The sequence below is a fragment of the Trichoderma breve genome, chromosome 3, assembly GCF_028502605.1.
Source record: "Trichoderma breve strain T069 chromosome 3, whole genome shotgun sequence".
NCBI classification, from domain to species: Eukaryota; Fungi; Ascomycota; class Sordariomycetes; order Hypocreales; family Hypocreaceae; genus Trichoderma; species Trichoderma breve.
In genome coordinates, this window is record NC_079234.1 from 3757712 (window position 1) to 3775573 (window position 17862).

Genomic DNA, 17862 nt, shown 5'->3' on the forward strand with positions numbered 1-17862 from the left:
CTTACAACTAAGCTGTTATGGTGCCCTCTTTTCCTCTTTCAAAGCAGCAAAGCTCGTGAGACTAAAGACCAATGCATCAGTGGCTTCTCCGGGGCCATTTTAGCCAGCTCCATCCCCCCCGCAGGTCACAGCGAGTGATTCGCCGCTGTCAGCCGCGGTGCCTGTGCCTGGATTCACGTCGCGTCCGGTTGATCCATCGTGCTAAAATAGGAAATGCCCGATTCCCAGGCTATCGAACGCCCCTCGTTAGCCCAGAACGTTGAGGTGCATTCAAGCGCTGCCCAGCTCGCGCTGCGATTCGCCAGAGCGCGCGGCCAGTCATGCATGCATGCGCCGTCACAAGCAAACGCGTAAAAGGTTTTCATTTCCTCGCCTTTCATTTTACTGGCGGCGTGGCGGAACAGCATCCCCGTCCGAGCCCTCATTTCATCAACCAGAGCCTTTCGGGTACTCGCCGAAATTTAGGAGGGGCGGTGTGCAAGTGGTTGTACTCGTACGAGTTTCGCTGACTCCCATGGAAGTTTAGAGTAGAGCATGGCGGAGATATTCGTACCGTCGTGCCCCGTCACCCTTCGGGGGTTTTGTAACTTATTTTGAGAAAAAGGCAGCTCGCAGCCTCTTGGTGCCCTCAGACAGGCAGGTGGATGCTCACCGGCACTCATCTTTGCCAAGATCGTTGCAAGCCCCCCAATGCAAGATGGCGGCAGTTTATCATTGTTGTGGCTCCGTAGCTCATTTGCTTCTAGAAGCCTGGATGCTCTCGCCCTTTGTTCCATGACTCAACGGGTCCATCCCAAGAAAGAAGGCTTTCTCCAGCTGATGAGAGACATCTGCAACATGGCACGCAAGTGCACACTAAAGGGCTCAATTGCTCGCTATCCTCTAGACGGAATGCCATTAGTGGTATCCGCTACTCTGGGGCTTGAATTGCATGCAAGCACCATACGAGGAACGTGAAGAGGACGGCGGAAAAGCACTCAATTAAGTTATAACCTTCTTGCTCATGGGCACACACAGGATATGATTAAAATAAACACGATTACTTATGGTCGCACAACTCGCCGATGGAAGGACTTTTTGATCAATAGTTGGGCTAAGGCTGATGTCATATTGATTAATCTGACCTGATAATCCTGGGTTGTTCGCTTTACATTGAATATTAACAGTGCGTTCCCAGGTACACGTACTCGTACCTTGGGATGAACAGGGTCCTGTCAGGGGCAAACCCAATGCTCCAGGACAACGGAACTGTTTCACGGCAAACGCCGCCTTCACAGTACGGAGTACGTAGTAGTAGTATTAACAAGATCCTTGACAATGCTGAGCTTCGTCATCATCCACAGGGAAAGCATTTTCTGCTTTCCATAATCTGCGCCGTCAGATCGATATACCCTGCAACCCTCTTGTCACATGCGGCCTAGGATCTGAGATCAATGGCGACCCATCTGCCAAGACATGGGCAACAAAGATTTGAGCTGCGCTTTGTAGGCGAGTGTCCAAGCACATATCATTGACACTTGTGGCAATACTTGCACCTTATTACTTAGTAGTGTATTTCCAAACTTGTATGCGTACGTACGAGTACAATACGGCGCCACAATCTCTTTGATAAAGTAGCTGCACGTACTCCGTAGATGGGCAATTATACGCGAGGATTTCCTCGGGAGCATCTCACCAGAAGGCGAGAGAATTCTATCCCCTGTTCCGCGTACGGGAGTGCCGCTCCCCCCCTTATGTAAAAAAGGTACGTACTCCAGATGCTTGTTTGAACCGCAAATCCCTGTGACGCGACCGGACCCACCAAAAAATCCCAGAGCCTTACCTGCACTTGGCCAGCCTTTCCCAAGCTTCAGCCTCGTCCTCTGCAGCACCTCAACCATGAGCTCTCCCGACGAGCTGGCGAGGGACACGCCTCCGCCATACAAACGACGAAGGACCGGCGATACTCCGTCCCCGCGGTCGAGCTCTCCCGATGTATTGGCCGGGGATCCAGATGATTTCCGCCCGCCCAGGCGAGTGTCGCAGCGCGGCGGTGGCCTGAGCCAGAGCCCAACCAAGGCGCAGTATCTCAACGACTTCTCTCGGTCGCAGACGCCGTCGCGGCCTCCCTCGGAGTTGGCTCGTCGGTCGCGATCGGCGTCGAGTTCCGGGTCGAGGACGCGCTCGCAGTCGCCTGTCCACTCAACGCCGTCTCCCTCAAGAACCCCTCGATCTCAACACCGCTCACGCTCGCCCACGTCTACAACCCAGTCGAGATCAGAATCCTCTTCTCCAGAACCACAGCAGCTCACTCCTCCTAGAGAACCGCTCAAGCCAAATTACAGGGCGCGCCTCGTGCTACGCGGACACACCAAGGCGGTTTCTCAGGTTCGCATTTCTCCGAACGGCCGCTTCATTGCTTCTGCGTCCGCCGACGCGACTGTCAAGATATGGGATGCCAACACGGGGGCACATATGGACACATTGGTTGGCCACATGGCTGGCGTAAGCTGCGTCGCGTGGACTCCGGACAGCAATACACTGGCGAGCGGCTCCGATGACAAGGCAATCCGGCTATGGGATCGAGTCACAGGGCGACCGAAGACGACAGCTCGGAAATCGGCGGGGCAGGAGATGGCACCGTTGCGAGGACATCACAATTACATTCACTGCCTGGCCTTTTCACCAAAAGGCAACATTTTGGCCAGCGGGTCATATGACGAAGCTGTATTCCTTTGGGACGTACGGGCTGGACGGTTGATGCGGAGTCTCCCCGCCCACAGCGACCCGGTATCAGGCATCGACTTTTGCCGAGATGGCACTCTGGTCGTCAGTTGCTCAACGGACGGATTGATGTGAGTTTTGTGTACCTTGTGTTAATACGAGCCTGAAATCGCATATACTAATACTTGTGAAGCCGTGTATGGGACACAATGACCGGTCAGTGTTTACGAACTCTAGTCCACGAAGACAACCCGGCCGTAACCAACGTTTGCTTCTCTCCCAACGGCCGGTTCATCCTTGCCTTCAACCTCGACAATTGCATTCGCTTATGGGACTACATTTCCGGTAGCGTCAAAAAGACGTACCAAGGCCATTGCAATCAGAGCTTCGCTATTGGTGGTTGTTTTGGTGTCCTCGATGGCGAGGCGTTCATCGCCTCCGCGAGCGAGGACGGAGATGTTATACTCTGGGATGTCAAGAACAAAGAGGTGCTGCAGCGAGTGCATGGTCACGAGGGTGTGTGTTTCTGGGTGGACGTCCACGGCGAGACGATGGCGACTGCGGGGCAGGACGGCTCGGTCAGGGTGTATCGGCATATCAAGCAGTCTGGTGAGGTCAACGGAAACGGGACAAGGGAACTGTCAAAGCCTCCCAGTCAGGGGATGCTCCAGGGAGAGCTACCAATACGGCAGGATGATGTGAAGCTGGAGGATGCTATGAGCTGATGGGTTGGCTTATAATAATATGTCATTACAGCGTTTATTCGTTTTCTTTTCACTCTGCGTGTCTCAATTCAGCTTGGAGTGTGTAGGAAATAGCACAAGGCTGTTTTATGGATAACATCAATCACCATGAAATTCTTCGTTAATAGAAGGATGATTGGAAAATTGGCGTCAGCCAACAGAGCGGCAGAGCAGCACGGCAGAGCATTTTAGTGCCACAAACAATCTACACCAAAACTACTTTTTATGGTAAATGCTCTTTCAATTTGCTGCGCCATTTTGTCTCTCAATGCCAGAATCTTGCATATTACCCGCAAGTTTAGTTTGCAGATACAGGGTAGCTTCTTCTCCGGTATCGGGTTATCAGCTTGAGAGTTGATCACAACTCATATATACGCAGTTATAAACCCGTTGATCTTTGACATGTGAATGAATTGATTTGGCAACGCTTGTTTGGTGGTGCTTGGAACTGAATATGTCATTGGTTGTGTCAAGGAGGAGTTTTACGCCTTATGCTGAGTTTGACAATCTACATGTGACATTTTCTACAAAGGCTCTCCTCCTACCCACTTCCCCGCGTGTTGGTGAGCTCTGCTAGCATTTAGTAGGAATGTCTTGCAGAGAGCTAACATAACAACTTAGAAGCTTTGCCTTGGCCCCTTTTGCATCACATGCCTTGATCTTCTGCATGTTCTGCTCTGCTCCGCTCTGCGAAAGGCGCGTCATTTGATTTACACATGCAAGCGTTTTCCGGCTCCAGCAGCCACGATCCGCTAAGGGGACTTTTTTTACCGGCACGATGACATCTTTTGACAATCTCAAATTGACAACCTGGAAGAGGCTAGTATAACGTTGGGGGAAAAAAAAAGGCGCGCCACTATATCGCCCGAAGGGCTTGACAGATTTCTTCCATGTCATTTATGTACATTCTTTCCTTCTTTCCTTAACGCCTCCGTCACGCTAGCTGAGTAAGACGGCGGCGACAAGCTCGGAAGGTGTTTTTTTTGGGCATTTGCTCGCAACGTGCGGCGGTGGGCCGGAGTGCGGAAGCCGGGCAGTCCGTAGTGGCAACTTCAATGTCGATTTTTTCACTTGATGTTGCTGCAGTTTTCCCATGTTTAGTCCAACAGGCCAGGCACTTTGTCGGTGAAGGGAGCGACACTGCTAGCACCTAATGGGTCAATGGTCTACAGCCCGGCAAAGCGAGTCAAGTCGAGTTCCATCCTGCCGCAGGCTAGCATCGCTAGCTCAGGCCATTGGCGGTTGGGGGATGAGGATATTGTGCTCGCCCAGTGAATTAGCCAAATTCCATTTTGTCGCCCTTTTGGTGGCGGGATGGGCGCGGATGTCACCAGGGCGTTTTTTACAATTGTTCGAAACAACAAACATTGATCTTGATGTAGGTAGATGAACAAGCTTCAGGGTCTTTTTCTGCTACGGACGATACAGAGACGAGTCATGTACTTTGGCGCTGTTGATTGGCCGGATAAGGCTCAGCGGTGCGTGCTCGAACTTTTGCATGGAGAAGTTTGGGGAAAGAAGAGAGCAGCGTGAGGTACATGGCCGACGCACGCACCTGGCTGCATATGGTATGTACATGGAGCTTGCATTAGCACGACCTGAATAGGCGCTATTTTGCAGGTCGAAATGTCGGGGAGCGCCCTTTTAGGGGCTTCCATGATCCCTCAGCGCATTGACTCGCCCGTGGTTCGGTGGAAGAAGCGTCAAGAGGCCCCAGAAACGAACAGCGGGCTTCCAGTGGCGCGCTTTCTCCGCGCCACGCCAGCGCCGGCCGCTAGACTCGACGCTGCAGTGCATGTGCAGGTGGTGAAAAGGCGACATGCGAGCCCTGCAACGGCCAGTGGCTGGCGCGGTACCGCCTGGACAGGCAATCGATAGACGCCCACCTGCTCGATACAGGCAGCCGAATTGGACGGCTCTTGCCTGCCACACAACCAGACGTCAACAAGAAGGACCCTTGAGGGGGCGCTTTCTTTTTTTTCCCTCTCTCCCCTCCATAATCCCGACTCGGAGCTTCGTCTTCGTCGTCTTTCCTCTTTATTCTTCCTCCTCTCCTCCTCTTCCTCCATCCTCATCGGCTCTTCACCACAGTTCGTCCTTTCGCCTTCGCCTTCGCCTGCATCGCCCGGCTATCTCGGACTCAGGCCTGCGGTTTTCCCGGTTCGGCTCGCGCGCTCAGGAATTGGCCTGTCAGGGCGCCGACGCCGCTGTTTATTTTGTCCACCCCCTGCCCTCAACCAGTCTCAGGAGACAGGAATGTCGGCTGGCCTTGAAAACCTGTAAAAAGGTCGGGTCGCCGCCATTGCCGTTACGCTCACCGGTTGCAAACTCTTGATTGTCGCTCGAACGCTCGGGCGCTCTTGAGACGTCGACGCTTTTCAGGTCGTTGCACGCTGTGTCAGCCCTGTTGCGCTGATTCATATCCACCTACCTGATACCCTCCGCATTTCTCTCCACCGAGTTGATACTTTTGCCTCACCCTCAAGCCAAAAGAAAAAAAAAAAAGGTCACGACAACCCCGACAGCACCCTCTCTCACAGCTTTTTTCTCCCTCTCGCCATACTCGCCTCCGTATCTTTGCTGTCGGATAACCTCGTCTTCACCGGCAATATCACTTGTTGGTCGCAGCCTCCCCCGTATGCAACTCTCACAAGGCCCTCAAGATGGAGCCCGTTCCTGAGACGGAGCGCATGGAGGAGTTTCGTACCGTCCCCTCAGCCAAGGCTCGCGCCAACGGGTCACACGCTCTTTCCACACTCGATTTTGAGACGGCCAGAAAACCACCGAACTTGCGGCGGAGCACAGACCCAAGCCCAACATCTACAAACGCCTTTTCGTGGACCCCTATGGTCGCCCTTCCGTATCGGCCCCGGACAACGTCCCCTCTTTCTGGTAGCGCTCATGTTCGTTCACGGTCCGCTGCTAGCATTGGCGCCGCGCCCATGGGCCGTACACAGTCCATGCCTGGCGTCACTGGCTCGGGCCACCTGCTCTACTCTCCCCATTTCCGTCCAGCCAGTCCGGCGCAATCGCCTAGCAGAGTCCGCACGCCGCGAAAACCGGTGGATGAGTCGTTTCCTATGACGTCTCCCGTCCGGACATCAGTTCTTGACCACGACCGGCTGCCTGCCGACAGGAGCGGCTCTCCTGTATTGGGCGCCTCAACCAATGGCACATTAACACGAGTTCGCCGGCCCTCGTCGCCGATTCGAAATCTTTCCCAGTCGAGCACTGGATCTCTTCCGACCCTACCCAGCACACCAACCTCCAGCTCGTCATCTCTCTACAGAGCATATGATCCCTTCTCCAGCAGTTACGGGGCCCTTTCCTCTGTACCCTCCACGCCGACATCGCTGAGGTCGCGTAGCCCCAGTATCTCGAGCTTGGAAACCATCCCGGACTCGCCCGATGCTGAGGAGGCGGCACTTGAAGCTGAGAAACAGGCCCAGCTAAAGGCTGCGGCTGAGATAACGGAGGCAGGGGATTCATCGGATGCAAAAGGACGGGGTAGTCTGGACCTGCCCGCCCGTGGTCGCACAATGGCTTTTGGCTCTAAAGACAAACGGAAGCGGTGGAGCGTCTGCGGTGCTGAGCGGCGTGGCGACATCGACCTGGAAACGATCTGGGAGGACTGAATGCATGCCCCGGTGGCAACTTTGAAATTATGAATGACACTGCATATGAGCGTGCGCAGACTTGTTTTTGTTTTCCTTTTTTTTCTTCTTTCTCTCTTTTACTAGGTTTGATACACACGGGAAGGTCACTTTGTTTCACTTGACTTTTCAGGCGCACGGGACACGAGACGAGCATTGTGAAATTTTTTCGGAAATTGGCGCCTACACACACTTATGCATATTGCTTTCTCCCGCACCTTTTTGATGGACAATTTTCTTTAAACCCACTCTTGTTTTTGTTGTGCGACCAGAGACGCAGCGGGCGTTTAAAATGAGAGTGTCTCTGGTCCGGATACCCTTTTGCATATCTACGTCTTACAACAAGGACTTTCAATGGCACGTCTGCTCCAAGCAGGGCAGCCACACTCAGAACACAGAAAAAGCTATACGCCAGACTATGACACAATGAATCAATTGGTTTCGTGAAATCTCAAATTTCTTGGCACGTGAATCTCCTCTTGCTGTGTTCCCTTGACATTGACTTGACCGTTCCCCTGACTATCAATGTTTTTTTCTTGTTTGGGGGGCCCAAGCAGGGCGAAGTCGCTCCCTTGCTCCCTTTCCGCCTGGCCTGCAGATGTGGCTGATTACCTGTACACCGCGAGTGCACTATTGCACGGGATGATCCCCATCCGATAGTCTCCCTGCTTCCAAAGGGCTCATCCCGAGGGTCTTATTTGGGTTCCAGATTCATATTGTTATCATGCAGGGGCTGGGAGTTGTGATATAAAACTTGGGTCTTCCATCTCGTGCTCTGGGAAATGAATCCTCGTCCTGAACGTCTCCGGCATAATCTCTTGACAGGCCGTCCACTCATTACATATTGTCCCCCTCAAGTATCTGGTTGATGTTTATAATTTTCTTCTTTGACCCCCCTGTTTAATTCAATCATTTTGTGTTTTACATTGAGAGCCTAGAACTAAGTTGACATGCGGTTTCTCACATTGTTTGCAGCCACTGGGCTGCTATCCATGGTGGATGCCTCTCTAGGAGCAGAGAGCGAGAAGGTATGTGAAATGACATGAAACCTGCGTGGTACTGTTGTAAATCGTGGTACTAATGGATGACCATGTATAGCTGGGAGCTGAAGAGCGTGCCATTGATGAGGTGGCTAAGAACATCTTGGATAAGAAGGCCTACATCTTACCAACATGCGCTACACTCAGCATCATCACGACCACCACGTTGACTGTTGAGACGACCATCTATGTCACTCCCACGGTCCACACTGAAGGGCTACCGCCATCCTCGACACCTCCCAATACGGTCACGTCTACCACAACGGTGACTTTTCACCCATCCGTGCCACCCTACTCTCCTCCTAGCGGCGGCTCCAGCACCACTCATATCCTGCCCAGCCTCTCTACCTCAAGGACTTCCAGCACACCTGGTAACCCCTTCACGTCTTCGCAATCTTCTGCCACTTCCAAGACATCCTCAACTGGCCCGGGCGGTCAGTTTGTGACCTCGTCGGCCTCCACCAGTGGCAGGTCTTCGACAACTGGACCTCCTGCTGCTTCCTCCTCGACTTCAGGAAGAGTGTCTACTACTACTCGGTCAACCAATTCTGGTAGCACCTCAAGCACTGCGTCTACTACCTCACGTACTGCTTCGTCGTCTGTGCCAGCGGCCAGTTCTTCCTCGTCCACTTCTGGCACTGCCTCAAGCACGTCTTCGACACCTCCAGGCGGCCAGTTCTTGACCTCTTCCACCACTGTCAGCAGCAGAGCCTCATCTTCCACTGCTTCTAGCGGTGTGTCGTCCACACAGTCCACGACCTCATCTGGCAGAGTTTCATCTACGCAATCTTCCACCGCGTCCAGCGGAGTATCGTCTACGCAGTCGTCTACCACGTCGGGCGGAGTGTTTATTACTCAGTCTACTAGCTCGGTCAGCACTTCTGGGACGGCTTCTTCTACCAGCTCGGCGAGCACTTCTGGGACAGCTTCTTCCACCACCTCCTCCGGCCCCCCTGGTGGCCAGTTCCTGACATCGTCCACCTCCATTGGCGGCTCCTCGACTACTGCTTCCGCCACCATCTTGGTGCCAACCGACACGGATGACTGCGACCCTACAGATGAACCCACACCAAGCGCTACCTCTTCAGGGCCCCCTGGCGGTCAGTTCTTGACATCGTCTACATCCGTTGGCGGCTCTTCTACCACCTCAGGCCCCGCTGGCAGCCAGTCCTCCACTTCAGGTACTGCTTCTTCTACCACTTCCGGCCCCCCCGGTGGTCAGTTCTTGACATCGTCTGCATCCATTGGCGGCTCTTCTACTACTTCCGCCACCATCTCTGTGCCCACCGACACGGATGACTGTGACCCAACAGACGAACCTACGCTTGGTGCCACCCCATCTACCGCCTCGTCGTCCGAAACATCTTTTACCAGGAGCTCCACTTCTGGGGGCATATTCTTAACCCAAGCCTCCTCTACGTCGGCTTCCAGCACACCAAGCTCCCCTACGTCGGCTTCGACCCCTACACCTGCCGTGCCCACTGATGATGGTAACGATGACGATTGTGATCCCACGGATTTTGGTTCCGCAAGCAGCACCTTTGCCCCGCCAATTTTTATCACTCGGAGCTCTACAGCTGGTCAGGGCAGCTCAACCAGCACCGTTCCCTCTGTGCCTACCTCGTTTTCTGTCCCTGGAGGCGCCTTCAACGACCATGTTTCCTCCAGCAGCTTCACTGTTCCCACCGGAACTGTGACAAGTGGTTTGAACACTCCTGCTAATCCCATTGGTACTCCCACACCCGGCGATGATGATGACTGTGACGACAACGAGTACCCCCTGCCTACTCTGCCTACTTTGCCTACTCTGCCTACTCTGCCTACTTTGCCTACTCTGCCTACTTTGCCTACTTTGCCTACTCTGCCTACTCTGCCTGGCTCCGGAGCTTCGTCCACTGGACCCGGTGGCGCAACCCCCCCTGTCACCACTTTTAGCACACAGAGCGCATCTATCCGCGTCCCCACAACGTTTGCAACCCTGCCTCGCACATCAGCCGCTCCCGCTGCTCCCAGATCCTCCGATATTAATAACACTGGCATTGGCGGCGACGACTACGACTGCTAGGGGGTTAATTTCATGTAACATTCATCAGCTGGCCAAAACATGAGGCACGGCTCTGGAAGTGGATTGAAACAAATTTGATGAGAAGCAACAAAGACGTGTGACATGGCTAGTTATGTTGTTTCTTTCTTTTTTTCAACTTCTACTTCTATTTGGAATACATAGATAATACATACGATATTTTACATACAAAGTACAGCACACCATTTGAACACGCACAGGGAGGGTCTACGGGAATAGGTATCAACGACAAGGGAATGGGAACGTGCGGGATATGGATGAAATTAGGGGATTTCACTTCTTTGAATGTCTTTGCCTTTTTACTTCAATTCTTTCAAAATTGGTTTCATGTACTTGTACGCTGTTCCCCTGAACCATGACCAATCTTGCCGTATCCTGACTAGGATCTTTTTATTACCTCTCTTTCTTTCTCTTCTCCTCTTAGCAGAACCAAAAATACGAATGGCCTGTATCAAGCACATTATGATGAGTCCCACGCTTCCTCCCCTGCATTCGGTCAACGCACTGCGGAAATAGTCTTCCAAGACATGCATCATCTTATATTACCCTGTCCTACTATCAAATAAAAAACTGTATCCATGTTCAAATCCAAATCCACAATAACCTAAAACTTCCCTTCAGATGCATTGTCATTAAATTAGACTTGTGACACCGCCGCCACTTTGTCGGTTCCATCCGCCCCTTCCCGGCATCCCTTGCCTGCACCAAGATCAATAGTGTCAAAAACGCACGGGTCATCAAAGACACGTCAATCAATATCCCGAGGCGCCAGGAGGCGGGAGAGCCTCTGGGCCGAACGACATGGGAAGAAGCTGCAAGGGAGGAAATATGTTAGCCAATGAACGGTGTTGGACGCTGTGTGCCGTGTGTTTGACAGGTAGCCAGCTAGCTTGATAGCTTGGTTCCACGACGGCTGATGTGTATGTCGTAAAGCGGGAGCAAAGGAAAATATCAAGGCACAATGCCTGTCCGGGCTGCAAGGGAGAAAGAAAGGACTTACTTGTTCTATTGTCATGACAACGTAGTCGGAGTTTTTGTCAAACATGATGACGGGGGTCTGCAGGGAGCAAAACTCGCGGATGCTGCCAGCCAAGCGGTTAGTTTTCAGCCGTCCAAAGCCATCTCGATGCTGTCTCTCCATCCTCCCGTGCTCCTTCTTCTCCTTTTTCGTCTTTCCCGCCTCCTTGGTCCTTCCGGCTGCTCTCTCCCTTGCATAATCCAGCCCAACCCGACACACTAAACATCACCACCACCACTGCCTCACCGAGAAAAAACAAGAAAAAGAATAAATAAATAAATAGACCGGACTAGGACTCACAACTGCCTGCACATCCCGCACGGGCTCGCCGGCGGACTAATATCCGTCGCCACAGCAATCGCCCGAAACGTCCTGATGCCGCTCGTCACCGCCGTCCCAAAGGCCACCCGCTCGGCGCACGTCCCGACGGGATACGACGCGTTCTCCACGTTGGCACCCGGCACATAGACGACTTCTCCGGCGTCGTCGGCGCACAGCAGCGTCGCGCCCACGCGGAACCGGCTGTAGCGGCAGTACGCGGTGGCCTTTGCTGCCGTCGCGCGGCGCTGCAGCTCGGCGAACTCGGTGGTGGTGATGTTGAGCTGTGCGCAGGTTGAGGCGATCTGGGCCGCGTCGGCGCCGGAGTGGATGGGCGGGTTGGTGGACATGGTTGTGTGTGTGTGTGTAGATTTCACTCGGATATCAAAGATGGATAGATAAAGGGGGGGAGAGCGCAGTCACTTCGTATCTCGTTGCTCAAAAAAAAGAAGACTCCAATCAAATAATATAATTAATCAATTACACCTCCTCAGCACAAAATGCTCAGAAGGGGGGTTTTCAAGATGGTTCAAGATCGCCCGGGGAAAGAAAAAAGAAGGGAAAAGAAAGAAAAAAAGGGAGAAGAAAAAACAGACCTTTATCAATCCGGGGGTCGCACCTTCCCCCCACCGGAACACGCCGTAGATGCGGGGCGTCAGGCGGGGGAAAGTGCCATGGCAGCGACGGCAGGCGCCGGCTTGGCTCCTCGCCGAATGCGGACGGCACCTGCCTGCATCGCTGCGCTGGCGGGTTTCTTGGCGGTCCCTTTTTTACTGATCCGGGGAGGAGATACGATACGAGTTACGCAGCGGATACCTGGCTTCTGCATACGATAAGGGTCGTGTTATGAGGTTAATGTCTGGTTGCTTGTCGTATCACCAGCCAAGATTTTGTGTTATCAGCTGAGCTGGCCAATCTCTTGGTCATATTACGTATTTTGTACTCGGACTGCGTAATCTATTGGCAAATCGGTGTCCACTTCAAACGCGTATTTAATTCTGCCCTGTCCGGCCCTCCTATATCCTTTCTCACGAGTTCTTGTTCAACTGCCGCTCTCTTACAACGTGTATTCGTATATGTATTTATGCTCAAAGGAGAAAAACCAACAAGTAGATAAAAGTCAGAAAAAGCAAAAGCAAGGTTCCATCGCCCTTCTTTCCCGACTCCCGATAGGTACAGGTAGTTTGCTCAAAATATAATTCATATCCTTTCATCCCCTCCTCGAATAGCCCGTATTTCCTCCATGTCAATTTCCCGCCCACCAATTATCCAGGCTGTCCAGTTCTTTGTTTGCATGTAAAGTGTCAAACATGGCATACCAACTCCGGACTCTCATCCCTGATGCAATCTTTGTGTGTGTAGGTATCGTCGAAGCAAAATATCACCCTTTCCTCCCATATTTGTTCAAAGGCTGCTGAAATAAAAAAAAAAAAAAAGGAAAAAAAGGGGAAAAAATAAACAAGAGAGAGCCAAATGACGAATAAATGACGTGCAAAATCCATTAATCCTCCATGTAATGCTCGCTTATTGATGGTTTCATGTCATTTGCATATGTCAACGGCAAAAGAAGAGAAGAGGCAAAGCAGAATGAAAACGAAGAAGCCAAAAAATCCCACTCCGAGACGGACCAAAGAGAGAAAAGAATAAAAAGAGGAAGCTAAAGGCCTTAATCGTTTATAAACCGCACCTTGTTTCGCCCCTTAGTAAAATCCATCTGGCCCAATGCTGGTCCTGGTCGAGGTGGCCGACACAAACGGCGACAGAGACGATCCACTAGCGTCGCTGGGCGTCGCCGGCTCGACTACTTGGTTTCTGATGGTCATTATCCACTCATGCTGCAGCAGTTCTATTGCCGTCGATCTCTGCTTAGGATCTCGTGTAAAGCACTTGGTGAGGAAGTCGATGCCCTGAGGGCTGAGCTGCTCCGGCGACGGGAGCTGCGGCGGGTTGCCCTGGGCAATGTTGTACATGATGGCCCATTCGTTGTCCAGATTGGCCCATGGCCGTCGTCCCGTTGCCATTTCGAGAATCACGCATCCCAGGGACCAAATGTCCACCGCCCCAGCCTTACCGGGGTTGTCGCCCTTGATTACCTCGGGCGACATGTACATGGGAGTTCCGGTCATGGACTTGTTTGGCTTTGTAGCGTGTAGATCGGCGGCCATTGTTCGCCCCTGACGAGCAATGAGCTTGGCGGCGCCAAAGTCTACATATTTGATAATGCCATTGTGGTCGAGAAGAATGTCTGGTGATTCATGTTAGCGTTTCCCGACTGGAGCAGAACAAAAAAGCCGATTGTAATTAAGCAGGACTTACTCTCAGGTTTAATATCTCGATGAGCAATTCCACTCTCATGCAGATATGCGAGACCCTCTAGCAGCTGCAGCGCATACACCATAATAACTTCTTCCTCTTCGATGCGGCCGTGTTCCAGCAGGCTGGCCAGGGATCCTCCAGAGCAAAACTCCATAAAGATGTACACACGATCTCGGTGCACTTCGATGCCGTGATAAGATACAACGTTGGGGTGGTCCAGCACTTCCAGCACCCGCATCTCCTCGCGAATCGACTCGGCAATCGTCGGGATCAGCTTGGGGTCCTGGAGTCGAATCTCCTTGACCGCCATCAGATGGCCCGTGTCCAGGTTCATAGCCGCGTACACGTTGCCAAATGTGCCTCCGCCCACAAACTGACCCTGCTGCCATCGCACCGTGACGTTTGTCGCCGATGCCGACAGATAGGCCAGCGATCGGTCGGCCTCGTTGTTCGTCTCCAGCACTCGGCCCAGTGCTCGCCGCTCGGCCTCCTTGTCTTGCCGAAACTCGTCCACGCGAATGAGCTTCTCCAGTCGCTGCTCGGTAACACCCAGTGTGGCCTCGTCGTCGTCTAGCATCTTGTTCTTGTCCTTCCTAAACTGACTCACAAGATTCTCGATTCTTTCCTTCTCGGCTTGGGCGGCCAAGCTGGATCTCGCCCCCATAATGTCAAAGTGCGAGATCAGGACGGACATGCACCCGCCGACCTTGGCACGCACCCTTTCATACTCCTCCTGACCCAGACCCAAGATGTGGCGCCCGCGAGTCATACCCATGGCAAACTCGAGAGCAGTCACCGCCCACCTGAATGTTCTTCGATCCGACGCCACGCAGTCATCGCAGATGAAGCTGACCCAGTCCAGCGCCAACTTGGTCAGTTGGATGTTGTTCATCTGTCGTCGGTTAGCGTCCATGTATAGTAGTGAACGCTGGCCGAACTCCGTGGCCGAAATGAAGCACGTTTGAATGAGCTCCTGGCAATCCTTGCCCCTCGTCTGTTTCCTGATAACCTCGACGCTCTCCATGAATGCGTTGGATAGCTTGTAGGCCGTGCTGCGAATATCGGCCAGCCTCGTGTGCACCTTGTGTATGTTAGGCCGCGACTCCAGCGCCAGGTCGAGGTGCATGTCGATGGCGTCAAGGAAGGTTCTTCGCGCATTGGCAATGGCCTCGCTACCCGTGGTGCAGAGCCGAACTTGCCCGGTTTTCATCTCAATATTCTGTTCCTTGACCGGCACACCCACGACCTCGCCAAACCATGAGAGACGAGCTTCTGGTTTGATGATGAGTACGTACATGTCGCCGGAATCGTCGGCGAATCGATCCGCAGAGGTAATGGCCAACATGGGTGAAATGTCGTCAAGCCTGTGCCTCATTTCTGGAGATGCAATCAAGTAGATGTTGAGGGACTCAAACACGCCGTACGTGTCCACCTGGAAGTGGCCCGACGCCACCAGGTGGTCATAAAACACCTGCAGCTCTCCCGGCCCCAGAGAGATGTTAAAGTCACAGGCGTGCTCGTAGTTTTCGCTCAGCCTCCTCGAAAAGCGCTGAAGCATCCTCTGGCGGACGCGCACAGAATCCAAGGCGGCCTTGTATCGCTTGCTCATATCTGGCCCGCTCTCGTTGGGCTTCTCCAGGAGCTCTCTCTCAAACATGGTGCTCAGGCGCTTAAAGGCCTTTAACGTCAGCGAACTAAACTGCTCCGCAACCTCAATGTTACCGCGTTGAAGGTTTCCGCCAATTTCGTTGGCAAAGTCCCACTCCTGAAACAACAGCTCGGCTTCCTTGAAGGTGTTTTTATTACCGGTGAGCTTCCAGTTGAGCAGCTTGAAATAGTACTTGAGGGCCCCCAGCACCACCGCATCGAATGTCTCATCGATGCAGGGAGGCAGGTCCCACCCGGGTTCCGGTTTCTCAATCTCGAGATACTCAGTCTTAATCCTGATGGCGAACCGCAGGAGCAGCTGGAATTGGGAGATCATCTGATCTTGCATCAACGGATTTTGCTGGGCCGTGTCCTTCATCTTCTTAGCATACTCCAGTCGCGTTTTGGTAATCTCCTCAATCAGGCGTGAAGGAAAGCTGATGAGGGTCAGCAGCTCGTCGAGGTATGGCGGCAGGTGTCGTTTCTGAAAAGGGACCGAGTTATAGATGAGCGTCTCCTTTGCCTTTTTGATGACGTTGGATATCGGCACCAGCATTCCTAGCTGGACTAAATCGCCCCTGAGGATAACCTTTGCGTTCTCGTTGTACAGCGACTGGAGGCCGTCCTCCTTCATCAGCCTATCGAGGAACGAAGTCTCATCCGTGGTGATGCCATCGACGGCCGGGGAACGCTGCTTGGTCCTGGAAAAGTCCAACTCATCGTTTCCGACCCACTTCTTAAGGATGGCGAGCTCGGTGTTGATCATCTCGTTTGTGTTATACCAAGACATGATGGCTTCGTAGGCTTCCAAGAACTGGGGGGAAACAGCAGTCTTGTGCTCGGCGACGAGAGCCGTCCAAGAAGGATACATGCTCTGGCACTTTTCAATCTTCTTGACCACGTCCTTGACTTGCTCGTAGGGTGGCTTCCCCGCCTCGTTGGTTCCCTTGACTTCGAAGTTGATGACATCGTCCAAGAGACGATCCACGCTCGCCCGGCCATCCTCCATCATGCGCTTCTGAACCGGAAGACGCCTTCCACACGATTCAGCTCGGAGCTCGAGCCACAGCTCTTGTCTGTATGTCGCCCTGTTGGTGGTGGTATCGGTAGCATTGATCAGGCGCTTCTTCTCCTGCCGGACGACATCTCCCGTCAATACGGCCTCTAGCATGCCGTGCCACTCCAACCGTTCCCGGTTCTCGGGTATTGAGATGTCTTCTTCCGTCGGCTGTATATCGTCGTTGCCGTAGAACATGATGGTCTCTTGATCGAGGCGGTCGTCAAAGGGACCCTCAGAGGACGGGGTCTCACCCTCCGAGTCCGATTCATTTCCGGTCTGTGTCTGGAACTGGCTAAAATATTCGCCCGTGTAGCCTCCTTGCCGCAACGTCTGGACGTATGCTCTTTCTTGTGCCCGAAAGCGGCTGTCGCTCTGCCGCGGTCGCGTCTTGGACGAGGATCGGGCTCCCTCTGAGAAGGACGCCTGTGACTGGGGGGCGGGCTTCCGTGATGTGGAAGGGTTGTACGTATTGGACGGCATTCGCACGGGGGCCGAGGGACGTTGAAGGTACGGCGCGTCGGCCTCTCCTGCGCTGGGCCGCTTGGGAGGCGGGCCGCCATTGATGTGTGTGCCGGGCGGCAACGAGCTCAGCGAGCCGGTGATGCTGTTGGGGGCGTCGGCATATCTGCTGAGCGATCCCAGCTCGTCCTGGCGCTCGATGGTGTGCTGGTCGGCGCCGTTGGATTCAGGAGACGAGTCCTCGTCGTCGATCATGGCGTGCTTCATGTGCTGCAGGAGAAGGTTGGATGCGTCGCCGTCGTCGTCGCTGCCGCCGGAGAATCGCACAGCTCGGTCCAGCGAGTTGGGCATTGCTGGGTGCTCGGGCAGCAAATCGAAATCGAGATCGTCTGGGTTATGTTGTTTTTCGCCCCAGCTCTCTCCTAGCTGGACAAAGTCAAGGTCCGCGGTGCTCCCTAGTCTATATATTTCTGACTGCAGCTTCGGGCACCCCCCAGTGCTGGGCGGGCGCAAAGGCTGGCAATGGGAATCGTCCGAGTAAGGCGGACGAGTGGCGACAGGCGGTACTCAGTCCAACATGTGTACACGAGGCAGTGGTGTCGACAGCTTTTGCGATATTTGATGCTGGCGGGGGATGTTGAAGTGAAATTGGCTGATGTGGTGTTGGTACGGAGTACGAGTAGAATACAGTAGAGGCTGCATGCACGATGAAATATGGGCAAGGCTGTTTCGTTCGTCACTCAGGACGCGGAGCTGGAGCCTGTTACCCGCTGGCGAATAGCAGGGCCAGGGCGATGCGTGGTGGACTGTTAGTGGACTGCA

The 17862-nt window shown here is 53.4% G+C and overlaps 5 protein-coding genes across 5 annotated transcripts; 3 read left to right on the forward strand and 2 right to left on the reverse strand.

Moving 5' to 3' along the window:
• Positions 1–1878: 1878 nt before the first annotated feature.
• On the forward strand, positions 1879–3428 carry T069G_05545 (WD domain, g-beta repeat domain-containing protein; the record flags this gene model as incomplete). The annotated part of the gene is made up of 2 exons (XM_056172755.1): positions 1879–2834; positions 2897–3428. 2 exons carry the CDS (start codon positions 1879–1881, stop codon positions 3426–3428), a joined length of 1488 nt encoding a protein of 495 aa, XP_056029613.1.
• A 2681-nt stretch (positions 3429–6109) lies between these two features.
• Positions 6110–7081, forward strand: T069G_05546 (uncharacterized protein; the record flags this gene model as incomplete). Its single annotated transcript, XM_056172756.1, has 1 exon — positions 6110–7081. The coding sequence occupies one exon, from the start codon at positions 6110–6112 to the stop codon at positions 7079–7081; it is 972 nt and encodes a 323-aa protein (XP_056029614.1).
• A 968-nt stretch (positions 7082–8049) lies between these two features.
• On the forward strand, positions 8050–10204 carry T069G_05547 (uncharacterized protein; the record flags this gene model as incomplete). Its single annotated transcript, XM_056172757.1, has 2 exons — positions 8050–8127; positions 8198–10204. 2 exons carry the CDS (start codon positions 8050–8052, stop codon positions 10202–10204), a joined length of 2085 nt encoding a protein of 694 aa, XP_056029615.1.
• Positions 10205–10974: 770 nt separating this feature from the next.
• On the reverse strand, positions 10975–11908 carry T069G_05548 (cytidine and deoxycytidylate deaminase zinc-binding region domain-containing protein; the record flags this gene model as incomplete). Its single annotated transcript, XM_056172758.1, has 3 exons — positions 10975–11034; positions 11223–11304; positions 11541–11908. The coding sequence occupies 3 exons, from the start codon at positions 11906–11908 to the stop codon at positions 10975–10977; spliced, it is 510 nt and encodes a 169-aa protein (XP_056029616.1).
• Positions 11909–13258: 1350 nt separating this feature from the next.
• T069G_05549 (protein kinase domain-containing protein) lies at positions 13259–17391 on the reverse strand (the record flags this gene model as incomplete). Its single annotated transcript, XM_056172759.1, has 3 exons — positions 13259–13803; positions 13875–17010; positions 17068–17391. 3 exons carry the CDS (start codon positions 17389–17391, stop codon positions 13259–13261), a joined length of 4005 nt encoding a protein of 1334 aa, XP_056029617.1.
• Between the last annotated feature and the right edge of the window lie 471 nt (positions 17392–17862).